Raw genomic sequence first — 27,483 nt, 5'->3', positions numbered from 1 at the left:
TAGATATGTCATTTACGCCTGTCTTGGTCTTCCCATGGTCTTCGCCAGAGAATGACGGGCTCTGTTTTTTGCCTTTGGGAAACCATGGTTGTGACGCGTTTCTCCTTGCGCAGATCCCGGATGGAACAGCCATTGGGGAAGGTAGTGGTTTGGGCTGTACAATTAACGTTACTAAGGAGGGTTACAGAGAGGGAAAAATAATTAAAGTGGTCGTTTGCAGATTAAAAAAATCTGTAAACATTTCGGGAACTTTCGACTGTGGACATTTGAGAATCTGTTCGCGGCAGTGTAATTCTGGGATCTGAATAGCGGTCTGGAGAAGACACACAGTAGCCCTTTTGAACTGTGAAAGTTGAGGTGCTTTACAGCTAGCTCCAGCAAGCTACGTGCCGCTTGTGAAAAACACTTTGCTGCTAAACAGTGAACGCAACACGGAGCTGGGAAGACTTTTACTGGCTCCGTTCGTGTTAAGGGGCTTGCTTATGAATTAACGTTATGTCTGCCACAAGCATTGACCCTCAGGTAGGCAGGGAGTTGCTTCGGTGGGCAAATGTAATTTCTTCCTCCCAACAGGAGCATTAACTTAGTTCAAATGAAGCCCCGGGTGTTCGTGATAAGAGTTGATAGACGTTTGCTAACGATAGCTAGCGATACATCTAACGGTCTAGTGGGACTTATGGCCTCGTTCAAGCCGTAGGACAACAAGTTTAAGTTTACCGTTAATGTAATTGTAAGTAAATCAACATCAGTGTGATAATTTGACAAGAAGGTTGTCCTTCTTATGCAGGTAACAGACAGGTTTGTTAGCCGGCTAGTCAGTTTCCCACTACCGGTGAAAGTTAGCTGGCTAAACAGCCAACGCTATCAGACCAGATGACAAAGCTTCTGATCTGCATGGGCATTATGATCGTTATAACACATTGCCTTAAAATTAGCACGTGCTGGACTATAATATTTGTTTCTCGAGTATGGCCGAGCAATCGTGAAATTACGGTGATGCTATGGCTAATGGCTGTCCTCAGCAGCAGCCATTAACCGCTAGCTGGCGAGTTAATGTTAGCCAATATTTTGCTAATAAGCTTGCATGCTATGTTTGGTCGGTAGAGGGGTTTATGAACATGTCATGGATAACGCATAGCAGTAACAATCTGTTTACTTTAATGTTAGTTGTTAGGTTGGCAATATGGTTCTGTAAAGAACTAAACATGCACGTTTCCAATGTTATGCTAATGTCGTTCTGTGTTTTTTATGTCTTCACCCAAAATTCAGAGACCAAAGGGACAAGCATCTAAAGGTAAACACTTAAGTCAACTCATGTGAATATATACCGTGATTCTTTCAGGACTTCATCGTGAACATATGTAACTTACTGAAGTGTTAATAACAGTTTGTTCTGTGTTTTTGGGAAATGACAGTAACGTTATTTCTAAAAAGTCAGCTGAGGTATTTTGCCAACCTTGTTGTCATTTGGATGTCTACCACGTGTGTGTTAACTACAAAGCAGTCAGTAATGCCCCCACCAGTTATATGGCCTTACTGACAAACATTAAAGTGTTGTATCATATTGGTATTTAGAAATGGGTTGTTGCATGTCAAAACCCAAGATGGTTTAGTTGAACAAAACATCACATGGCGACATGCACATACCACTGAAATGAGCTATTTTATATCTGTATTCATGTGCTGGTGCTCAGACATGTTTATGAAATGCTGCTGTAACGTTACTTTGTTGCAGTACAAAACGGATCTCTCCATCAGAAGGACACTGTTCATGACAATGACTTTGAACCATACCTACCTGGCCAGTCCACTCAGGTGAGTGCCGTAGATCAGGTGTGATAACGGCAATGTTTTGATGGTGATCATTAATTATAAAATGATTTTGAGAATTATTCCTGCTGCCCGAAAATCATACAAAGAGACATTATTGTTAGATTTGTGCCGGTGTGAAAGCCATCTGTGAAAATCATTGTGTTTTGGTGATATCAGTTATGGCACCAGTGTTAATCTGTGAAGTAAATTGGTCTGTTACTTCAGGCTACTTCAAATTGCCTGAAAAGCACAAACAAATCACACACAAATATTGATAATGATATCATATATGATGTGACATGAACTTAATATACTAAGATAATTCTGTGATTCGATGTGCACATATAGGTCATGTATTGAAGTCAGTATACACTGCAGCTTGTGTGTTAGACATCAGCAGGAATAAACCATCCAGAGGTGCTAGAGGCATACCCCCCCCAACACACACACACACACACACACACCTATAGGAAAAGGGTGTTCCTCTTTTACCCCTTTGGTTTCAATAGTATGCCAACAGTGATTGTCATAGATTTTAACATGCAGCCTGCCAGGGAAATATTTAATGCAATTGAAGTCATTGAATTGGCGTATTATGAATTGCTACAGGGTTGAGGGATTATTAGAAGATTTTTGGTTATGCTTTTGCATTTGATCTGTAAGATTTTTTGAGGTGACATCGGCCTTTGCCCCTGGTGCAGGACGTGCAAGTTGTGATGTATGCAGTAATGCCAGTAACGCTAGTCTATTTTGACCACTTTTTTCAGTAACGAGTAATCTAATGCGCTACTATTTACAAACCAGTAATCAGATTAAAGTTAATCTAAGTCACTGTGCGTTACTATTTTTGTCATTTTCCTTAGTAAAAAGATATTTTCTTTGCTTTCTTATTGTCTCGGGGATTAACGTCATGTAGGCTATGCTCACGTTTTCAGCATGAGGACAACTCACTCATCAGATGAGTGAGAGTTGTGATGAGTGAGAGTTGTGATGTATATTCAGTAGTGTCGTAATTAGATTGGTTCAGATGAGTGAGAGTTGTGATGTATATTCAGTATGTGTCGTAATTAGACCGGTTGAGATGAGTGAAATTTCAGATGTATGTTCTGTGTCGTAATTAGACCGTTTCAGGTGAATGAGAGTTGTGATGTTTGTTCAGTATGTGTCGTAATTAGACTGGTTTGTGATGTATGTGTCGTAATTATACTGAGTTGTGATGAGTGTGTCGTAATTAGACTGGTGTGTGATGAGTGTTCAGTGTCTTAATTAGACTGGTTTGGGATGAGTGTTCAGTATGTGTCGTAATTAGTCAGTATATGTCGTAATTAGACTGGTTTGTGATGAGTGTTCAGTATGTGTCGTAATTAGACTGGTTTGTGATGAGTGTTCAGTGTCGTAATTAGACTGGTTTGGGATGAGTGTTCAGTATGTGTCGTAATTAGACTGGTTTGTGATGTATGTTCAGTGTCATAATTAGACTGGTTTCTGATGAGTGTTCAGTGTCGTAATTAGACTGGTTTGTGATGTATGTTCAGTATGTGTCGTAATTAGACTGGTTTGTGATGTATGTTCAGTGTCATAATTAGACTGGTTTCTGATGAGTGTTCAGTGTCATAATTAGACTGGTTTGTGATGTATGTTCAGTGTCATAATTAGACTGGTTTGTAATGTATGTTCAGTGTCATAATTAGACTGTTTTGTAATGTATGTTCAGTGTCATAATTAGACTGGTTTGTGATGTATGTGTCGTAATTAGACTGGTTTGTGATGTATGTTCAGTATGTGTCGTAATTAGACTGGTTTGTGATGTATGTTCAGTATGTGTCGTAATTAGACTGGTTTGTGATGAGTGTTCAGTGTCATAATTAGACTGGTTTGTGATGTATGTTCAGTGTCATAATTAGACTGGTTTATAATGTATGTTCAGTGTCATAATTAGACTGGTTTGTGATGTATGTGTCGTAATTAGACTGGTTTGTGATGAGTGTTCAGTATGTGTCATAATTAGACTGGTTTGTGATGTATGTGTGGTAATTAGACTGGTTTGTGATGTATGTGTGGTAATTAGACTGGTTTGTGATGTATGTGTCGTAATTAGACTGGTTTGTGATGAGTGTTCAGTGTCATAATTAGACTGGTTTGTGATGTATATTCAGTGTCGTAATTAGACTGGTTTGTGATGTATGTGTCGTAATTAGACCGGTTCAGATGAGTGAAATTTGTGATGTATCTGTCGTAATTAATCAGATTCATGATTCGTGTTAATCAGAAGAGTGATGAGTGAGAGTTGTGATGTATATTCAGTATGTGTCGTAATTAGACCGGTTCAGATGAGTGAGAGTTGTGATGTATATTCAGTATGTGTCGTAATTAGACCGGTTCAGATGAGTGAGAGTTGAGATGAGTGAGATTTCAGATGTATGTTCTGTGTCGTAATTAGACCGTTTCAGGTGAGTGAGAGTTGTGATGTTTGTTCAGTATGTGTCGTAATTAGACTGGTTTGTGATGTATGTGTCGTAATTAGACTGGTTTGTGATGAGTGTTCAGTGTCGTAATTAGACTGGTTTGAGATTAGTGTTCAGTGTCGTAATTAGACTGTTTTGTGATGTATGTGTCGTAATTAGACTGGTTTGTGATGTATGTTCAGTGTCATAATTAGACTGGTTTGTGATGAGTGTTCAGTATGTGTCGTAATTAGTCAGTATGTGTCGTAATTAGACTGGTTTGTGATGAGTGTTCAGTATGTGTCATAATTAGACTGGTTTGTGATGAGTGTTCAGTATGTGTCATAATTAGACTGGTTTGTGATGTATGTGTGGTAATTAGACTGGTTTGTGATGTATGTGTGGTAATTAGACTGGTTTGTGATGAGTGTTCAGTGTCATAATTAGACTGGTTTGTGATGTATGTTCAGTGTCGTAATTAGACTGGTTTGTGATGAGTGTTCAGTATGTGTCATAATTAGACTGGTTTGTGATGAGTGTTCAGTGTCGTAATTAGACTGGTTTGTGATGTATGTGTCGTAATTAGACTGGTTTGTGATGTATGTTCAGTGTCGTAATTAGACTGGTTTGTGATGAGTGTTCAGTATGTGTCGTAATTACACTGGTTTGTGATGTATGTGTCGTAATTAGACTGGTTTGTGATGTATGTTCAGTGTCGTAATTAGACTGGTTTGTGATGAGTGTTCAGTGTGTGTCGTAATTAGACTGGTTTGTGATGAGTGTTCAGTGTGTGTCGTAATTAGACTGGTTTGTGATGAGTGTTCAGTGTGTGGTGCACTCAGTTATCAGTGCACTTCCAATGCAGATTCGTGGGGGTGTAGTTATGGCAGAAGTTAGTCGAGAAAAAAACATGCAAATGATTATTTCTGTGTGGATGACCATGCTCATTCTTATTATCAATGAGTTATCATTGCTGTGTCTGTCCTGAGAGCCAGAGTGGGATGTTCTATTTGACCATCACTGACCTCACTTTGATGGCAACCTCAAATCCTCAAATAGCTTGACCTCTAGGACTGCTAGACTGCTTGTTGCCTCTGTGATTTGACTTCATGTAGCCACCTGCAGCCGTCTTAAGCGAACTGCATAACGCAATTATTTCTGAGATCCTGATACGATTTCAAACTGGAATTGTGCATACATCATGGTTAAAAACGTATCAGAATCTCAGAAATAATCATGTTATGCAGTCCGCTTAAGAAACGTATCAGAATCTCAGAAATAGTCACGTTTAAGACAGCTGCAGACGGAGCTGCATGCAGTCGAATTCCCCTATTGTGTTGAAAGTAACAGGAAATTCCGGGTCCTGGCAAAAGTTATTTCCTATTTAGGAACCATTTTGTCTGTACATTAGGTTGTGTAGATGTGTTGTCATGTGACCGATATCTTTTTTTCCCTCTGTCACATGCTTGCTGGGTGTTAAGTGTGTAAATATGTTGATTTTATCCTGTTACTATTTTTTAGGGGAGTTTAATTAGTAAGTCAGCCTTCATCCTTAGTTATAATGTAGTTATAGTAGTTACTGTAGTTAGGCCTGTTTGTTTTCTGCTGTGGAGAGCGTGTCTAGGCGATGTGTTCTCATTTAATTTGTTTAAGGTCCAGTTGACAGTTAAAAACCATTAACACGAGGGTTGATTGAGGACACCGAGGTTCCATCCATATGACCTTTTGTCTTTCGATACTGTTCACCCCAAGCATACCCTGGAACATAGTGGATTTGTCTGTGGCAAGCAGCAGTGATGGGAGTTATCAAGTGGAGACTTTTTGTCTGGATACTGTGGACAGAACAGCTTCACTGTGATTTTTACATAAAGGGCGAACAGATCGCAAAGTGGAGGAACTGATTTGGGAACAGAAGGGCCTTAGTGAATTGTGTAACAGATCTTATGGTTGTCCCCTGCGAGGTGTCTGCGTAGGCGAGGCTGTTGTTCTCTCTGCTGCTCCCGCCTTCAAGCCAAGCTGAGTGTCATGCGACTGGCTGTGGCAAGAAGCTATTAGGCCTGATGCATGTGTTTTATCTGTGTGTGTCTGTGTGCAGAGCAACAGCTACCAGTCCATGATCTGTGTGTGTGTGTGTGTGTGTGCAGAGCAACAGCTACCAGTCCATGATCTGTGTGTGTGTGTGTGTGTGTGTGTGCAGAACAACAGCTACCAGTCCATGATCTGTGTGTGTGTGTGCAGAGCAACAGCTACCAGCCATGATCTGTGTGTGTGTGCAGAACAACAGCTACCAGTCCATGATCTGTGTGTGTGTGTGTGCAGAGCAAAAGCTACCAGTCCATGATCTGTGTGTGTGTGTATGTGCAGAGCAACAGCTACCAGTCCATGATCTGTGTGTGTGTGTGTGTGTGTGTGTGCAGAGCAACAGCTACCAGTCCATGATCTGTGTGTGTGCTAGAGCCCGACCGATTTATCGGCCGATATTAGGCATTTTCCAATCTATCGGTATCAGCATTTATAATGGCCGATAAATGAATATTTTTAAAATAAAATAAAAACGGACGAAACACCCTTTAACCATGTCATGAGTGTTGGCGTTGTATAGTTTGTCCTGCAACCTGCTGATCCAGCCAGAGTCCGGTAGAGAGAGAACCAGTTATCCGCGAGTGAGATCATCAGTTAAGTGGGTTCATGGTGATTTGGTCACGAGACATACATTGCTTGAATAACAATTAAAAGAACATCCCCATCAGTTCTCTTAACTCAAATAAGCATGACAAAATTCGTGAAAACAATGTCCAGTTTTGCTGCTGTTAAATAAGCCGAGAGTGAAGCGGAATTAGCTAGTTTACGTTACGTTGTTACAGTGTAGTTGATTGTCTGTCCTTTTAACTTTTGACAATGTGACTGAAGATGTATTTCTTTAATAGCGTGACAGTTATAGCAGTGAGACGTATCATCTCTCCCCGGCCTGTTATTTTGTAAGCGTATGTTTTACAATTTGCAGTATGACGTTATCCATTGCTGAATTATGGCTCATCATAGACTAGCTAACCACAAAGCTAGCTAATGTCATGAATATCAGTGGAAGACCGCTAACGTTAACATTAATGAGCTTGGAAACCACAACGAACTTATTCTGTCTAAATAAAGTAATGATTACTGTATTTATAACTAGTATATCTGTAGTTACAGTCCCTGCATTGTAAAATGTAAGTTAGACGTGCGAGGAGTGAACATTTAGACATAGAGAAAAAGTATCAAACGTAGCTTGTGCAAAACGTAGCTTGTGCATAAAAGTTAGCTTTTCTTTTACACGTGTTTGAAATCCAATGATGCCAAGTGTGCGTTTCAGACTGTCGTTCAGCCGCAGCATTAACGAGTTACATAATGGATTTAGATTATTAGATAAATAGTAGGTTTTAGAAGGCAGGCAGCAACTGATGATTGAAAATGGTTTGATGTAGCTTGATGGAAATCATTTTAAAAGTGCAAGTAAAGGGATAAGCAAGCTGACATTGTAATTATAAGGTAGCTTATAATAACCTGACCCTAGCCAGATGAATGTTGTTCCGCTTAGCTCCGCCTAGCTTCACTCACATCCATCTGGGACCTCTTCCATTGAGAGTGATTTCTCCAACCAACTTTATGGTTTAGCCAATCAGGACGCAGGGCGGGAGTTTCATAGATGTGACATAGCGTAGAAGCGACTGTGAGTCTGTTATTAGCGTCACGGGTTGGCTTCGATGTGAGTGGTTGAAGTAGCACGTCAATAGATGACGGACAAGTGGCTTATTCAATCATATGCAAGCATTTTTTGATTAGGCCCAGCCTTCTGAAGCAACACTTCAATGGATCGGTTCCAGATGGATGAGTGGAGCTAGGCGGAGCGAAATTCATCTGGCTATTGCCAGGTTAAGCTTATAAGGCATAGGGACTAATTATTACACACGCACACTCAAACATTTAGGAGTGACCTTTATCTTGTTTAATGATAATACAAATGATGATGATAGTTATAATGTCATCATTATTTTTTGTAATTATTAAGTCTTAGTTCAAGTTATATTTATGAAGCTTACCAAGTCTTTTAATACTGGTAACTTTGATTTGGTTGTTGTTGTTATTGTGTTTTTGTTTCATATCTTAAGTTTCTATTTTTATACATTTTATTTATCAGAACTTTAATATATTTCGATGTTCCTCTGTTCCACTGTGACAATATTATTTAAAAAAAAAATGTTTTTAAAATGCATTATCATATTATTTTAGTCAATACTCATAAATAACTAATGTTAGGGAAATCTGTTAATGTTTTGTTGCGCGTTTCTGAAAAAAAATGTATATCGGCCGATATATCGGAATATCGGATTTTTAAATCAACAAATATTTGTATCGGTATCGGCCTTCTAAATCTTTTATCGGTCGGGCTCTAGTGTGTGCAGAGCAACAGCTACCAGTCCATGATCTGTGTGTGTGTGTGTGTGTGTGTGTGCAGAGCAACAGCTACCAGTCCATGATCTGTCTGTGTGTGTGTGTGTGTGTGTGTGTGTGTGTGCAGAGCAACAGCTACCAGTCCATGATCTGTGTGTGTGTGTGTGTGTGTGTGTGTGTGTGTGCAGAGCAACAGCTACCAGTCCATGATCTGTGTGTGTGTGTGTGTGTGTGTGTGCAGAGCAACAGCTACCAGTCCATGATCTGTGTGTGTGTGTGTGTGTGCAGAGCAACAGCTACCAGTCCATGATCTGTGTGTGTGTGCAGAGCAACAACTACCAGTCCATGATCTGTGTGTGTGTGTGCAGAGCAACAGCTACCAGTCCATGATCTGTGTGTGTGTGTGTGTGTGTGTGTGTGTGCAGAGCAACAGCTACCAGTCCATGATCTGTGTGTGTGTGTGTGTGTGTGTGTGTGTGTGTGCGTGCAGAGCAACAGCTACCAGTCCATGATCTGTGTGTGTGTGTGTGTGTGTGTGTGCAGAGCAACAGCTACCAGTCCATGATCTGTGTGTGTGTGTGTGTGTGTGTGCAGAGCAACAGCTACCAGTCCATGATCTGTGTGTGTGTGTGTGTGTGTGTGTGTGTGTGTGTGTGTGTGCAGAGCAACAGCTACCAGTCCATGATCTGTGTGTGTGTGTGTGTGTGTGTGTGTGTGTGTGTGCAGAGCAACAGCTACCAGTCCATGATCTGTGTGTGTGTGTGTGTGTGTGTGTGTGTGTGCAGAGCAACAGCTACCAGTCCATGAGTGACCCCTACCTCTCCAGCTACTACGCCCCGTCCATCGGGTTCCCGTACCCCCTCAGCGAGGCGCCGTGGTCTACGGGGGGAGACCCCCCGATTCCTTACCTGACCCCCTACGGACCGTTGAGCAATGGTGACCACCACTTCATGCACGACACGGTGTTCGGCCAGCCGGGGGGGCTGGGCAGCAGCATCTACCCCCCCCGTTTCAGCTTCTTCCCCGAGAACCCGGCCTTCTCCGCCTGGGGCACCAGCGGGTCCCAGGGCGGCCAGACGCAGAGCTCGGGCTACGGGGGCAGCTACAGCTACCCGCCGAGCTCCTTGGGGGGCACCCTGGTGCCGGACGGCCAGAGCGGCTTCCACAGCGACACGCTCAGCAAGGCGCCGGGCATGAACAGTCTGGAGCAGGGCATGGTGGGGCTGAAGATCGGCGCTGGTGACGGCCCGGGGTCAGGGGTCAAGGCGGTGGGCTCCGTGATTGGTGGTGGGCCTTCCATCGCCACGGGCAACGGCACACCCATCGGCATGGCCCTGTCCAAACCCACGTCCTGGGCCGCCATCGCCAGCAAGCCGGCCAAGCCGCCGCAGCTGAAGCTCAAGAGTAAAGGGGGCGTGGTCACCCTGGGCGCCGCCCTGCCACCGCCACCTATCAAACACAACATGGACATCGGCACCTGGGACAACAAGGGGCCCGTGTCCAAAGTGGCCTCCCCTCCCCACGAGCTCCAGCATCAGCATCAGCACCCCCACCCACACTCCCACCCCCACCAGCACCCAGAGCAGCAGTCCTCCCAGCCCCTCCCCAACTCCCAGCCCCTCCCCCTGCCACCGCCCCCCCTCCAGCCGCCCCAGTCCCTGGCCATGCCCGCCTCGCCCTCCGGCCCTCACCAGCCGCCCCTGCAGGCTGCTCCGCAGCATTACCAGAACCACAGCCAGCCGCCGCTGGCCCAGACACGCTGGGTCGCTCCACGCAACCGTAACCCTGGTTACGGCCAGAGCTGTGGCGGCGGGCCGGGCGTGCTGGACGGCGGGTCGCTCCCCTTGGGCGTAACCAGGGTTACGGTGGCTGGCGTGCTCGGCGTGGCGGGTGCCTTCGGGGGGGCGGCGGGGGACCCGCACCCCGTGCTGGAGAAGCTGCGCTCCACCCACAGCTACAACCCCAAGGACTTCGACTGGAACCTGCGCGGCGGCCGCGTCTTCATCATCAAGAGCTACTCAGAGGACGACATCCACCGCTCCATCAAGTACTCCATCTGGTGCAGCACGGAGCACGGCAACAAGCGGCTGGACGCTGCGTTCCGCTCCGCCACCGGCAAGGGCCCCGTCTACCTGCTCTACAGCGTCAACGGCAGCGGGCATTTCTGCGGAGTGGCCGAGATGCGCTCGCCGGTGGACTACAGCACCAGTGCGGGCGTCTGGGCGCAGGACAAGTGGAAGGGCAAGTTTGACGTGGACTGGCTCTTCATCAAAGACGTGCCCAACAGCCAGCTGCGTCACATTCGCCTGGAGAATAACGACAACAAGCCGGTGACCAACTCGCGGGACACCCAGGAGGTACCCCTGGAGAAGGCCAAGCAGGTCCTCAAGATCATCGCCACCTACAAACACACCACCTCCATCTTCGACGACTTCTCCCACTATGAGAAAAGGCAGGAGGAGGAGGAAGAGGTGCGCAAGGTAAGGGGCCCTCAAATCCCCTCTAATCCCCTGTAGCTGGTCTTCATATCATGTCCCTCTAATCTCCTGTAGCTGGTCTTCCTGCCCCTCTAATCCCCTTCTCCTGTAGCTGGTCTTCATGCCCCTCTAATCCCCTTCTCCTGTAGCTGGTCATTCAGCATGCTGACATACTTTATGGAGAAAGCTACTATCGCTTTTGAAGAACTTATTAAATTAAATGTATTATTCAGGGTCTGTACAGGTGCTTGAAATCCTTGAAAATGCTTGAATTATAATGTTGTGTTTTCAAGGTTTGAAAAGTGCTTACATTTCGGATAAAGTGCTTGAAAATGCGTTTTAATGAGCGTTGGTTAGAAAACAGCTATTTCGAACTGCTGAACAGACATCATGTAGGGTTATACAGATGCATTGCTAGCTAGGTCGCCATTAAAGCTAACATATTGAATAGGCTACTTAGCTCCAATCATTGGATGACAAGGAGAAAGTTAGGTTGAAGAGGAGACGAAACTTTATGGCAGCCATCACCAAATGGCGGACCGTGGTCCGAGTCCGGACCGTGACGCGATCCTATCCGGACCCAGACCATAAAAGCCTAATTTAGATTTTCACTTAAGATTTCAAAGCTGCGCTAAATGTTTCGTTGGTTAGGATAACAGCATTTACTTCAGGAGCTTCAGGAACCATCATTTCGCTTGCTGGCTTATAAAAACAGACGAAATGACTGCAAAATAATAACGTCATGTACACAAACCAACGCTGCACTCCCATTACTCTCGTTTGAATTACTCGCGGACCCGTGATCGGATAGATATGCCACGCATGTCAGATGAAAAAGGAGACGCAGAGCTATCATTTGATACCAAGTACATCCTTCTCGGTTATAAAACAGACGAAGTGACAGCAAAATAATAACTTCATATAGCTGGACTTACCCCACGTTTTTGTCTGTTTTTGTGGCAAAGCATGTTTATAATCCAACGCTATAGTGTGTTTCTCTATGGCAAAGCATGTTCATAATCCGGTTTTGAGATCCTAGCAAATTCCTGCATGGCATCCAATTCAAGGCTCACATTGCGTTCCAATTTGTTCAACAAAGAAACACCTTTTTTGCCTTTACTTTGTTTATGGCAATGCAGTATAAAGTTGAGAATCATTATGAGTGCATACACACGCAGGCTAACACGCAAACTCGGGTCAAGTCAGGTCAGATCAGTTCGTGTCACAGATATGGAGCGCAGAAAGGTCATTTTTCATCACTAAATAAAAAATGCTATTTATTTCCGTAAATCACACACCACATATTTCTGTAAATTACTCAGCCCCAGAGTATCCCTCCAACATGGCAATTATATTGCCAGATTCAGGACAGTCTGGCCCTACACACAAATGAAATGCATGTAGAGCTATGAGCTTGCATCGGCTAACTAGCGCCAGATTTTGGAGTGCAGGGGACAAGCCGAGATGGGCTATGAGACATACGTTCACACTCGGTATCATGTTTCAATACACTTTAGGTCAATATCACACCGGAATTCTCCTTTAAAGGTAATATTGACTGAAAAGTAACTTTATTTGGGCATTTTTGCGTAAAATGCATCACACCAAAAGACAATGCAAAAGGGAACTGAAGCAGGAGTGCCGGATATACTTGATTTTTTGAAGAGAGACAACTCACCGTGTAACTTTCAGTGTCCTTCTGAGGTGTTGTTCTTCCTCCTGAAAGAAGGAGGACCCCTACTCCCCAAAGGTCTCCAAACAATTGCCCGTTTAAAAAAAGTAATATGGCGTCACACCATATATCCATTTCTGGGACAAAGTGTTTTAGTTAAGAGTGGCTTCACAATATTATGCCTGAACTTTTAGTCAAGCAGACTCACAAGTAGGCATCTGGGTTATCAATATATGATTGAATAAACAGAAAATGAATTTATTTTCTTGTTTTTATTCAAAATCAAAATTTGTGAAATGTGACTGGGACAGTCACGCCATATGAGCTTTTTCTGGTTTGGCTGAAAATTGTGAAAAAATGGAAGATTAATCCCAGGAATGCTCTGTATGTTCATATAAAACAGCATTTTCTGAACAATATCGCCATAGTTTTTTATATATATTTTTTAATAATTTACCTATCTTTGACACATTGGACCAAAAAAAAGGCATGTCATGTCAACCACCCATATTCGTATAATATGTCATTTGCCACCACTGTAAAGTGCTGGAAAAGCTTGAAAATTGACCTTGAAAGCGCTTGAAAAGTGCTTGAATTTGATCTTGGAATAGGTGTACGAACCCTGATTATTATTATTATTGTTATTAATCGGGTAATGGCAACCCTTACCTTATAAATCCCTGGTGATACAGTGTTTTTTTATAACTGTTTTAGGAACGGTCTACAGTGACTATAGTGCAAGGCATAAAACAAAATTTTCCGACTGACCCTGTCAATTTATGTGCGACCCAAATTTATTTTATGAGCTTGGGAAAGAAATAATACAAATTAAATAAATACGCAAATTAAAAGTTTAAGGCGAACTATAATTACGTTTAATTGAGTGCACATTGGTGATGTGTAGGTGTAATTGAGTGCCTGTCACTTAAAGAGATACGTGAGAGTAATTGACCTTGTCTCACGGTTTTAGTCTAGTGAATAAAAGTTGCGCATAAGGATATGTGGATGCAATTAATTATGTTTTGTATAATGATTTTAGCGAGCACTATTGTCAACCGTGACCTGAGCTAGCGGGATAGTTAGCAAGGATCTCTCTTCAGATGTAAAAGTTTGCCATGGTTGCTTAGCCTATTTCTAAATTACATTGAACCCAAATAGTAGGCCTAAATGACCAAAATCCCACAGCTTAGGTAGGTTAGCAACACAAACTTCAGAGATGCAAGTGAGCAAACTTGATATTAGCCTATTATTATGTGTTACCATAGCATCACTTGAACTAGCAGCCATCTCTCGCTGTTTATAGCACGACAGCTGCGCTTACGTGTGTGTGAGGAGAAAAGACGCACAGCCACAGGTTAGGGGAGGAGGCACACGCATATTACTTCAAAAGAACACGGTCATTCTCAAAAGTATCGATACTAATAAAATTAGGTATCGTGACATTTTTAATTTCAGGGTATTGCGATACTTTTGTAGTATCGGTGCACCGTGCAACACTATTCTGTCTAAAACAAGCCTCCACACTGGCACTGTGTCCATATCTTAATTAAAGACATTATTAACTAGATTATTTTGCACTGTCTGTCTCAGTAAAATCTGACAGGGCAACAAAACATGATCCTATGTGACCCTACTGTTAGTTCTAGAGACCTTTGTAAAATTGGTGTGGCTCCTTTTAAGAATTTAGAGCGAGCGGCCACCTAGCAATAGAGGGAAAGAGAGAAGATGCTTCTGCCGTCTACTGATTGCTGCCAAAACAGAGTTAGTGAACGAGACTTATGCATTGTCTAAACTATTGGCCATTAAAAAAGTGGTGATTTTTCACACATGTCTTGCATCTGCCTGTTGCTCATCAGTGTTTCCCACAGAATTGAATTCTATTTGTAGTGGTACAGTAGGTGACGTGGTTATGATGCTAACGGATTTAATCACGATTTAGCCAGTCGTCTTCTATGCCAACAACAATCCTTGCAGGATTTGTAATGTTTTCTTTAAACATGCATGCAGGTGTGTTGAGGGACAGAGACTCAAGGAGAGGCTGTGCAAAGGTGCACATAGCTCTACAATGAAAGGATTTCATCCAATTTAAGTAGTACAACATAGAAAATTGTGTGGTGGTCAGTGTTGATATTGTGGTGGGCCGCTGACTTTGGTCTTGTAGCATATAATTATAAATGATCCGACTAACGTGGTGATCTTGACTGAAATACAGGCAGGGAAGGTAACATTTCTCAGTATAAATGACCAAAATGTGTGATAACAAAACACATTGCAAACAAATCACATTTATCTACTGAAACGGAAATCCCACTTAGTTTGTTTTGTATGCTAGGCAACTTATTCCCAACTAGTGCTAAGTACAGAGCTACAACAGAGATTGTTGGCTACACTACACCAGCGACGCACAACAACAACTAGGCTACACTCACGCATAGTTTAGGTGCGCTATAGTTAAAACAGAAAACCATATGTGCGAGGGTATTAGCTGCATTCAACGCAGATACATGAATCTAGCTTGTTGTATGTTCTTCAAGTGCAAGACTGAAATAGCTGCTACGCGTCGCGAGTAGGCTTCATGAAAGTGTAGAGGCTACAATAATTTAGGGGAAACTAAGTATCGGTGGGTGATATCAGGGAATTTTTATGAGTACGAGTATATGGGCCCAGTATCGGCCCGATCCCCGATTGCCAGTATCGGTATCGGGCAATCACTAGCTACACACAAATACAACTCACCTGAATGCGGGCCTATATTACACACAAATACAACTCGCTAATGTTAGAGCTTGTTAAACTTCTCCATCGTTTCAGTTTAATTTGCCCTGTCCTTGATCTCTTAACACGCTGAATGCCGCGCTGTTTTCGGAAGCTTTGGCTCAGAGTGCTAGCAATCTAGAATGAACAATGATCTATGTTATAGCTATGGACACATACTATGGCTTATTTGAAAGGTGAGACTTTAAGCTCTCAGTGGGTACAGACCGTTTATTTCTACATACCTCTGTTCCTGAGAAATCCCAAGCTAAACAGTGGCTAGTTTTCATCAAAATCCCTGTTTTTTTCTAGAAATGGAGATATAGCGTCTTATGAAATATGCGCTGTTTTAGCCTGTCACTCTTGACACTTACATTTTGGTCAAAGGACTTGTGTAAGATGGATATAGTTTTTCTGTTCACAAAATCACCTTTCTGCTGTCGGGCTCCATCATTCCTCCTCCTCTCGTTCGGTAACGTCTGTGTCGCTATCACCGACATATTCGTCACTCTGGCAAGCACGTGCCCTCTTGCAAACGCGACTCGGCCCATCACCCACTCTGGCAAGGACGTGCCCTCTTGCAAGCGAGACTCGGCCGATCACCCACTCTGTTCAGCCCGGCCCGTGGTGGAGATGGAACTCCCTCCTGGGTCAAAGACAAAACTGGGTTTTCAAGCCTCCAAAAAATGAAAGTATTCAAGAACTCAGAACTTTTTGTTCTTTCTGGACATTGTAGTGTATATTATGTAATTCAAATATTTTCTGAACCAAAAATAGTAGAAAACCACTATTAGCACAACTATTGTTGTAATATCATTAGACTAAACTAGACACAATCCTAAGTAAATGATGCAGCAGAAGATATTGTCAAAGAATAATCATTTTTTTATTGAACATTTAAAACTTAACAAATAAAGGAACATTTAAAATGAGATGAACATTAAATAAACATTCTTTAATTATTCCAAAAACGTCTCCCAGTCTCCATGGCTAAGCTTGGACTGCCTCATTGTAAGGGGCTCTGGCTTAGACACAACAGCCTTGATGTCCTCTTTGAAATAGAACACTTTGTCTGCTATGTCTGACCAGACAAATGCGTTTTTACCAGCAGCACCAGTGTTTCCCACAGAATTGGATTCAATTTGTGGCGGTAGCTGACTTAGACAGCGAGGGGGGGGTGTATAGGTCTAATTGAGTGCCTGTCACTGCTGATGTGTGGATGCAATTCCTAACGTTTTCTAAGTTAAAATAAAGGTTCGTACTTCTCCTTGGGACAAGCACTTTTGAATTTTGGAAAACACTTTTCCATTTACATCGGGATTTTGCAAACATTCAGTGTCAGAGTCAATAAAATGAGTCAGTGGCGTAACAAACCAATGGTGGCCCAGGTGCGAGAGCACTGTGCGGGCCCATACCAACATACTTTGGCCCAGGATGAATTAGCTCTGATACATGCAATACACATTAAGGGTGACTTCAATTGTTTATACAAAGGGCCTGAGGCACCAAAGTAGTTTAGTAGTTACATATTACAATTTCAAATAAAAAACACACGACTACATAGGATTCATTACATGTGAAAACATTAAAAATAATTTTATTAACAGCCTGCAGGCCATGGTAATCTAATATTACTGCAATAACATCAACTCGCATGGAATTATGGGAACACTCAATGCGCTCAATGCGCTTCTTCAACCCTCTGCTGAAACTGCAAGCGTTGCTTGCTTATAAACTCGCACTGCGCAGAAACAAAACTTAATGTAGCCTAACTTATTTAACCGTGCAAAAAATCAAATAAAATCATTCGTATGCATACAATCCCCAAAATGTGTGAATTAGGCCATTAGAAGAAGGCCATCTTACAACCCTTTCGTTGTGCAAAATCGTTAACGATGTTCCCAATATTTAATGCTCTGGCTCTCGTATTTTCAATGGACAGGATAGCTAACCCACGGAGCCTCTCCTGCCCCATGCTGCTCCTTAGGTAGGTCTTAATAAGTTTGAGTTTGGAAAAAGATCGCTCAGCTGTTGCCACAGTCACAGGCAATGTCAGAAACAACATGAGAGCAGTACACACTTCCCCGAATGTGGATGTTACACTGTCATAATCTACCACCAGCATTTTGGCAAGTTGAAAAATAGATGACTTCTGTGAAATCTCTGCTTTAAAGCAAGACCTGAATGAGAGGAGTTGTGTTGAGAATGTCGATGTCCCTGCTATAATGGTCTGACAAACGTCTCGCCTTTTCAAGCAGTTCATCATCACCTGCAAGTTGAAGGGTCATAGGACGTAAAGACTCAAACACATGACAAGTTTCCTGCATTCTTGCAAATCTTTGGGAGAGCTGACTGATTATGATGTCCAGAGTTGCATTAAATACCTGCACTTTGAAGTATCTCTCTGCATCGGTTAAGCGCTCATCTTCCGATAGTTCGTCAAAGTGACGCTTCACTCTCTGTGCGCTAACATTTTCAAATGTACTCTGAACCCCCATTTATTTTACGAGCGTCTGCGCTGTAGCCTTGGCCTGGTCAAAGGCACGCCGGTAGTCAGAAAGGACCTGTATAGAATTTTCCAGCAATTGCATTGCGGGGGTAGCGACGGGCCCCGGGAGGTCACGGGCCCTGGTGCGACTGCCTGGTGCGCCCCGCCACAGATTAGTCAATGTATGGGAAACACTGAGCACTCTGGTGCATGCAGTTGACTTCTACCTCCCCTGCAACTACCTGCTAGCCTGGAGGACCAATCTGAAAGATTAAGGGTCTGGCCACGAATAACATAATGGCCCAACTCGAGGGGCGGCACCAAGCACGCATTTGAAAATCTCACTGCACGCAATTGGATAACACTATACGATCAATGTTAACTGACTGATTCCGGACTTCGACCGCAATTGGATAACACTATGTCCGTCATCTGTTTAGCTCGCCTCTGGCCCGCCTATATCAGATACACAAATATGATTGGTCCCCCGCGATGCAGGGGGCAAAAGTTACGTGCATCATTACTCGTTGCCAGAGTCTCTCGCTGAGCAATGAGGTCCTCTGGCTTCTGTATGTCGCCTCCCTTCTTCACATGCTTGGAAGGCATCTAGAAAAATCAATAAAAAGTGATTTTAAAGTTTAAAAACATTTCATTATTAATTATTTTAAACACATTGTTTATTAAAATGTAAATTACAGATACTGTTAGAGTAATATGTTACATTAACTTAATCATTAAATGTGCATTATAATAATAATAATAGCAATAATAATGATAATCATATATTTTATTACAAATATGATTATTAATGCATTACTACATTATAATTACTGTATTACTACATTATTATTACTGTCTCACTACATTATTATTACTCATTATATTAATGCCACTGCTTTACACTGAATGACATAGCCATTACACTGAATGACATTTTAATAATTAATTATATTTGACAGGCAAACAGTTAGCCACCTATATCAAACAATGACCTTGATCTACAAAGTTTATAACAGTTATTTACTAAATACACTTGTTTAGATGAATATCTAACAATAAAAGTGTTTCCTGGCATTACACTGAGAGACATGTGGATTTGTTTATCAAGTTACCACAACATGAAAAGGTGAAAATATCAAATATATAAGAGAGCTAAACTCACCTTACTGTGTCACCTCAGGGGTCTCCAGGAGTCCTTTGATGATGTCACAGATTGTCACATGACAATCAGTTTCTGATATGATTTTAATATGGCTTTTTGATGTCATTACACTGAATGACCACTAATGAACTGACTATTTGGGACAAAAGTCCCCTAATGATTTCAAGATCAAAACATAGCAATAACTCAATGTCCTTTTAGTATATCAATCCCAACACTCAATGTGCCAAGGTAATTCAAATGTAATTTTGTATGTTATTTTTTATATTATTTAAAGATATAAAAGTCAAATTGAAATCCGGACCATTACACTGAATGACCATTTTGCACTTTGTGACATTATTTCATATACATTTTTGCACTTTATTTTCATTACATCTTAGTGAAATAATAAAGTAGATATAGAAGTTTCACTTTATATGCTATTTATGTATTTAATGATCTTTTTTGTTAATTTAATGTATCCGGACCCCAAAAAAGGCTCGTCACGTCTTTGACCCTCCTCAGCATGGTGATCAGTTAGGCCTACTCTTTCTAATGTTTTTGACCTGGCGTGTGGTGCCCTAACGAGACCTGGCGAGACTGCCACCTAGTGATAAACCCATGAAAATAAATGGCCTGGTTTTGACCTGATGTGCATGCGTCACTGATTCGACCCAAAGCGGCAACCAGCCAAGTTATGATAAAATGTCCAGATAAAATGTCCAGATTGTGCGTTTTCATGAGTTTTCGATCGTCATCTGTTTCAGTTCTGTTCATGATTGAGTTCCCAAAATCACACACAAAGTGTGTTAATGCTTCTACATACTCGCCATTCCCAACCTGTAACGCGACAATGTGACGTCAAGAGAGCGTTGTAACCATTTATACTTGCGCGTGGTGGTCGCGACACTAGTTGCAATGTTCTCCTGAACAGAGGTGTCGCTGTTGTGAAAAGGCTATTGCTACCTACGTTACACAGTAGAAGAAGCTGTCAGAAGCATTGGCGTCAATGGCAGTAAAAAACACTAGCTAGCCTCTGTGATGGTACTTCAGACTTTGGTTGCTGCTATTCACAACTACCATCATCATTACCATCTAGTTTCCAAGCAGATAGATAGATACATAGAGAGATGGATATATAGATAGATACTTTAGTCATCCCGATGGAAGCTGGCTAGCTAGCTAGCAGCTGATAGATGGATATATAGATAGATACTTTAGTCATCCCGATGGAAGCTAGCTAGCAGCTGGCTGAATTTGTGTAATTTCCTGTAAGAAAGCGGTCCTCCGAACTGCAACTCTCGCTTCCCCTCGAACTAGTCCATCTTCCGTTTTCCAGTTTGTCGCGCTTAGCTGAAAAAAATAAAGTGGTGAAAATAAAGTTTTATACTATTTTTTTATAGTATAAAAAATAAAGTACCAGGCCAAAATCCTGGTGCGCCAGAGAGATCTACGTAATTTTGACGTCACATTGTCGCGCTACTGGTCGGGAACGTCGAGTATGTAGGACGCATTAGAGTGTCTATTTGCGTAGTAAAAACGCAATATTGCATTTTTGGCACTCAGGGCAAGATGTATGTACATTTGCAAACGTAGCGTTATCAGCGTCATGGACAAACCGCAGATTGCGAACGCTGTCAGACCCAAGTTTCCGCCGTGTTTATCAATCGTTCAATCCTTAGTGTAAACTGCTCCTTTCTCTGCCTTTCTCCGCCCATAAACGCAATTTACGAACGTCCACAACTGAATGGCAGCGCCTACATACAAGCGCAGTTGAATGAAGTTAACTGATGACAACATTAAAAAGAATCAAACGTTTGGGGATCAAATAATACCATACATGATAAGATGTCAACAAGCAGGGAGATAATGAAGATCAGTAGTTCTACTCAAACTACTTGTGCACGTAGGCTATGGAAGATTGGTCAAATCTAGCAAGTAGGAAAGTTTAAGTGAATGACGTGAAAGTAAGACATTCGAAAAGGCCAACGAAAGTTAACATGGTATATAGCTATGTAATGGTATGTAATTGACATGGTGTATAGCTATGTAATGGTATGTAATTGACATGGTGTATAGCTATGTAATGGTATGTAATTGATGGTGTTATAATGGTATGTAGCTAATAGGTTAGTGGACATGTGACCTTCATCTCTCCATTTTATTTCATCAGAACTTTCAACCAGAGCCTGCACCCATCCAGAACCGGTCTCGATTGGATCAGGTAATGATGTAATGAACCTCGCTGAATCTGATTGGATCAGGTAATGATGTAATGGTCCTCGCTGAATCTGATTGGATCAGGTAATGATGTAATGATCCTCGCTGAATCTGTTTGGATCAGGTAATGATCCTCACTGAATCTGATTGGATCAGGTAAAGCTTCTGTTTACAGAAGATTACATGCGTGGTTATGCTGGCCTGTTGTCCTAAGAAGTGCTCTGCTTTCTGTTTGTCTTCAGGAGCGCCAAAATAGAAATAAACAATAGAAGACTGTCTCCCCAGCTTCAACAGTTATATTGAGGACTGGCATTTCTTTCAAAAGGAACACAGAAGAATGAAAATTGAAATCAAATTATTTTTTTCCTTATTTAATCTTGGAGAATTTCAGCCAACATTGTGACTCCAGCTTTTTTGCTCCAGGTACCTCCTCTTGTGCAGGGATCTAACGAGCTGAGTTTGTGTGTCACGTAATCACACCACTTCTCTTTTCTTCGTTTGTTATATTTGATTTCTCTCCTGTTCAGATCCCACCCTCTTGCTGCCTTCCTCTCTCACTCTTAGCCAATCAGGGTTTAACAGCTCCCTCTTAGCTAATCAGGGTTTAACAGCTCCCTCTTAGCCAATCAGGGTTTAACAGCACCAATGAAGAGAATCTGACATGTAATCTTTTCCCCCCTTGTTAAATCACGGAACTGAATTGTACTGCTCCTCCTTGGCCACTAGAGGCCAGTGTTGAGCTGTGTGTGCCAACAGGGACTCAGGGTCCTCACTCACTCTCATCACCGTCACAGAACAGGAAGAGATCCACATCTCTGATTTCAACTCATTTGTTTTTATTTTCCGTTGATAAAGAAAATATGACTGTGTATTTATTTACTCTGAGCCTTAAGGATTTTTTTTCTTCTGTACTTTGCAATGACTCTTGGTAAAAAAGAAAGAAAGTGACAGAACGGGAGCAATCAGGGAAACTGAGGGAGAGTTCTCCGACTTTCGGACTATTAAGAGGCTCAGAAGACTGTTGTGTTGGCATGGGAAGGCTTGTTCTAATCCTGATGTTTTACACTTGTGTTTATCCACCTGTTTGTGTGTGTGTGTGTGTGTGTGTGCGCGTGCGTGTGTGTGTGCGTGTTCAGCAGTGTAAAAGGAGCAAGTGTCTTGGGGAAAAAAATAAGTGTGTACTGTAGTTGGAAAGTATGTAGCATACACAGACATAAACAAATGAGATTTTATTGTTAGAAAACTCTGTGATGACTTTGCCATGTTGAATGCCTGTGTTCACATCTTCACTGTTGATTCTAAATCCTCGCTGTTCTGTTTCCTCGGTTACCCCTGCTCCTGTTCATGCCATCTCTGTGCTATATATTGCCCGTTTGTCCTTTTGTAATGCTTGGCTCTAATGTAGCTGCTTTTAGCAATGGTGAAAGCCTTACTTGTAACCTACAAATCAATGTAACTGACACCTAATTTGAGCAAGGATGAGTCAGTGGGAGGGTTGAGGGTTTTTTTTTTTCTGGATGGAAAATGCTGCTAGTTCCTTGTACTGTTAATTATATACGGTGTTTAGGATTTGAGCTAATTCCAAATAGGTAAGCAGTGACAGAAAGACAAATAAGTTGCGCAGGACTTTTTCTGATTGATATTTGTCAATGATTTTCTTTGGCTGGACAGATCACAGGAAAAAAGAAACAAGGTATCTATTGTAAAAAGGCACCATCAGGTCAATAAACAGTGTGTTGAGGGTTTCATTGAGTGCAGACGCTACTTCACCCATCAAGCAACAGCACACAGAAATGAAAGCGCCAGGCGCCATTAAGGCAATGTTTACTATTTAACCATATAAAATAACAGGGATGAAGCATAAGAATGCATTTGTCTGATGCATTGTTGCCATTGACGCTATTTCCCATGGTATGAGAACTGTAGCTTTCCTCCTCTAATGACGTGTTCTTTTAAAAAAAAAAAAAGTGAAACATGCACTTGTGCATTGCTGCGTTCACCTGCCCTTCAGCAGAGCGCTGCGTTCACCTGCCCTACACCTGCCCTTCAGCAGAGCGCTGCATTCACCTGCCCTACACCTGCCCTTCAGCACTGCTGCGTTCACCTGCCTGCTGGCCTGAAGGAATGTTTGGAACGAGTTTGGTGGTGACTACTGACATGCCTGCTCTCATGCGTGCTTCTGTTTCTTCTCTGATTTGAGTCCAGCAGCCACTCCCTTTGAAATCCCCCACAGCATCTCCGTATTCCCACAGACTTCAGCCCCTGTAAGCTATCTTGTTTTAGTGCAAAGCATGACCAAGATTGCGATGCCTGTTGCTCAAGTAAAGGGCTTTTTACATGCACGTGAAAATGTGTCAAGAGGGTGTTGCAATAGAAAGCCACTAATATGGTTCTAATATATGAATATATAATTATATTTACACAAAGGACTGACAAAATAAAAGTTATTATTGATATCATCTTATGGACTCAGTAATACCACTAATGAAGGCATTGTGTTAGTGGTTCTAGTCTGTAAGGCATAATCTTTTTGCTGTTTTTCTTTTTCTTTTGCTTTAGAAAGAAATGAAGCCTTAATAAATAATATCCATTTAGAAAGCGTCTCTCCCTTTTTCAGTTTCTGTCTTCATCTGTTCAAATAAAGACCACACTTACTGTCACTCGTAGTTTTACAGTATTCTACTGTCGCCTTTAGGTGGTGCTATAGGATCATGTCTTAAAAGCCGTTTTGTCTGTCGTAGATGCTGCTAACATCACTTGCAAATGTGACAGATTTACATGCAATGACTAATGTACTATATGTGATTCGAAAACACTCATTTAATTTATTTAAGTTCAGACTACACGGAGGCTGAGGCCCTCGGAAGTGTTAGGAGCTCTCCGTGGTGCTGAGCTCGATTAAAACAATATTGTGTTCTGTTCTCGTTGCCTACCGCAGGACGTCTCTGATTATGTGTTTTTATGTAGCCTAACTGTAAGCCTACATCTGATATAATTGTTTGGAAATAAATTTAAAGAAAACAATGTTGTGAATATGATGGAATACATAATGAACAGACGTTTGCAAATTCCATTTGTAAAGTCGATCAGGCAACCAGTGATGACAAACCAAAAGACAAAAGAAGCCTGGGCCGCGGTCACACGCGTGCCTTGTTAGTTGAAAAATATTCGGATGTTCTTTCCATTCTTTAAACATGCCTACAACTAGGCCAACAAGCAAACAGGCAGGTAGTGTTGGCGGAGAGGATTATCGTCATGTTTATCACTGTGTAAATAGGCTAAGCCAAAATGCATTTATTACTTTTAACACTACCCATACAATGGTGTTTATTATTAGAATAAATGAATTAATGTAGGCTACGATAAAATAAAATTTCGGCATTGACAATAAAATGTCCTTGGCACAGTTAGAAAGAAAAAAAAAGGGGGGGGGGGGGTCTTTTCAATGACAGTTTACGTTTTCCCTGGATTGTAGGCTAACGTGTTGTTTTGGCGATTGTGTGACTTCCATGGCATGTGTAGGCCTACTTCAATGCCATAATGTGCTAGGAATGATTTGCGGCGAATTCAATAAGATGCTTCCGTTAACTATAGATTCGACCTAAACCCAAGTGTGATGGAACACTTCAGCAGTTTTTCCTGCTGCTGTAGGCCTAAGCCTAGACATCACTGGTGAGCCTCTTGGAGGTGTCGTTGGCCTAATTCAACAAAACATCGATGAAGGAAGGTGCCTGCTTGATAACCCCAGTGAAATGCTCAAGAAAGCTGCCAAGGTCATGCTGTTTTAGCACACCAAGGTCGGTTTGTTGATGTTGTTTTTGATGGTAAATAAGGTTGGTTGTTGATTGGCAGCTGTGGAATACTACAATGAAACACCTATCCTGTGTAGGCCTACTTCTGAAATGAAATGGAAACGAGCCTATTGGAATGTCTGTTTAGTGTGGGCCATTTAAGACAAAATGACTGAAGCTTATTCTTTTTGGAATAAATAGGCCTAGGCTATATGAACAATTCATTGAGATGTCTTTAAGACATAGCTCAGAACTAGGCTGCAATGGGCAGGTTTCCACGCTATATTATCACTAAAGTATGCCTATGCGATAAACAGTGAGTTATAATGACAAGAGACACACATTAATTAAAATGTACATTTATTTAGCATTTATCCAAAACAAAGAATGAAAATTATTTCCAAAAAGAACACATAAAAAACATCACACAATATATCAGATCGTACACTAAAGGCCAAATGCCGGTAGCCTACTTATCTATTTTGTTGGTAAATGCTACATTTCCTAGGCTATTCGCGATGACTGTCCTTCCACCAAACAACCCCTGACAATTTTTTGTGTCACGTTTTATTTCTAAGATTTATAAAACGAACATAAAAGAGTAGCCTACAATAATTTACAGGCAACTGAAAATCCCAAAAGTCCAAAGATAAATGTGGGCCTAGCTTTTTGGCGTCATCTCAACTAGGCTACATTTAAGCGACGTAGCGTAACAAACATCAAACATACCTGTGAATAAAACAATAAGTTTGAAATATTTGACCAGTTGATATGCTGATTGACATGCAAGCATACCTGTCAACACTCCCGTTTTTCCCGGGTTCTCCCGTATTTCAAGGTCATCTACCGGCACCCTCCCGTTTTGTTATTTCTCCCGGAAAACTCCCGTAATTTGCATGGCCATCAAACTTCATTTTAAAATCATTGATCCATTCATTTTTTTCTATTAGTCTGACATCTCCCAGGTTGCCAGATTGTGTATGAAATACACCCTACACATACACGATCACTTAGTTTCAATTAACCGTGTTGTCTTAGGCTAAAACCTGGCAACCCAAAACCCAAATAAGGAAGCGGGTGCTGACTGCGCAGCCTGAGTCTCGTCGTAAGCAAGCGGGCTAATTGAATGGCCTACTCCAGAGCTAGCTGTTGTAAAATTGTTGGAAATTTAATTAACACATCACATAAACTGTTATTGAGTGTTGTTGATACACAGAACTTGTGTCCTCGGAACCAAATCAGACAGCAAGCAGCTTTGGAGTTTTGGAAGTAGACTGCAGGCAGACAGCTGGTGGATTTATAACTGGCATGCGTAAGGTAATGGTAAGGTAAAAGCAACGACCGCGAAATGCAGTGTTGAAACACGTGTATGAAACGTATTAGGGGCCTACATATGCAAACACAGATCCGGTATAAAAAAATCTCCCGTTTTTGGAAAGCTAAATGTTGACAGGTATGAATGCATATTTTACCAAATGACTGAATAGCAGATGTAGTTAGTGATTTTTCCATGTAAAGGAATATAATAGCCTATGCATTTCGAAGGCCTTGTTGGCCACGTGATGCATTGCAATTTAGCCTAGGCTATATAATAGTGTGATATAATATATACAATAACTCATTATTCTGCTACTGCTACCTGAACTAGTTTACATATATAATAATCAACCCAATTATGCCTATATGGCTCTCGATAACGATGGTGGGAACACAACTGTCATACTGCTTCTTCGTCGTGGTACCCAACGATGGCGCTCATTTACACGGAACGTATCAGACGGAGGGGCCTTTTAAGGTGTAATCACACGGAAGGACAAGCAGGGCCCAACATCACCTTTAAAACGTAGGCCTAAGCTCTTTTATGATAGGCCTATATGTTAAAGATCACCTTTAAAACGTAAGCTCTTTTATGATAGGCATATATGTTCAAATACACACAATGGTATTACTCAGATAGGCTAAATTAACACAGAACTTTTGAGAGGAACGAGGAATTAAGTAGGTTGCCAAACGATCAAGCTCTCCACGCGTTTGTTACAATGTCATGCCAGGGAAGTCACTGCCATGTTACCATTAGTCCCATAGCTGCCATTAGTCCCATAACTGCATGTTCAGTTCAAATCAGTGTGTCTGCGTGTAGCCTAGGATACATCTCAATAGTACATTCTTCCGTGATTGTGTCAATGTATATTAGATAGATAGATAGATAAATACTTTATTGATCCCCAAGGGGAAATTCAAAAATCTTAT

At 41.8% G+C, this 27,483-nt stretch overlaps 1 protein-coding gene across 6 annotated transcripts; it reads left to right on the top strand.

The window, feature by feature from the left end:
* LOC121713409 (YTH domain-containing family protein 1-like) lies at nucleotides 1-24,053 on the top strand. Of its 6 annotated transcripts, none has more exons than XM_042097971.1 (6): nucleotides 1-141; nucleotides 1,270-1,294; nucleotides 1,736-1,815; nucleotides 9,473-11,158; nucleotides 21,396-21,446; nucleotides 21,685-24,053. In XM_042097971.1, the coding sequence occupies exons 1-6, from the start codon at nucleotides 52-54 to the stop codon at nucleotides 21,709-21,711; spliced, it is 1,959 nt and encodes a 652-aa protein (XP_041953905.1). In that variant the 5' UTR covers nucleotides 1-51; the 3' UTR covers nucleotides 21,712-24,053. The 6 variants fall into 6 exon arrangements, with proteins under 6 accessions (XP_041953905.1, XP_041953906.1, XP_041953904.1 ...); XM_042097972.1 differs by having other exon boundaries at nucleotides 2-141; nucleotides 9,473-11,167; nucleotides 21,396-21,486; XM_042097970.1 differs by having other exon boundaries at nucleotides 3-141; nucleotides 9,473-11,167.
* Nucleotides 24,054-27,483: the final 3,430 nt, after the last annotated feature.

This window comes from Alosa sapidissima, chromosome 7 (assembly GCF_018492685.1).
Source record: "Alosa sapidissima isolate fAloSap1 chromosome 7, fAloSap1.pri, whole genome shotgun sequence".
Lineage (NCBI taxonomy): Eukaryota > Metazoa > Chordata > Actinopteri > Clupeiformes > Clupeidae > Alosa > Alosa sapidissima.
The sequence above is the reverse complement of the archived record's forward strand: the minus strand, read 5'-3'. Positions and strand labels throughout refer to the sequence as shown.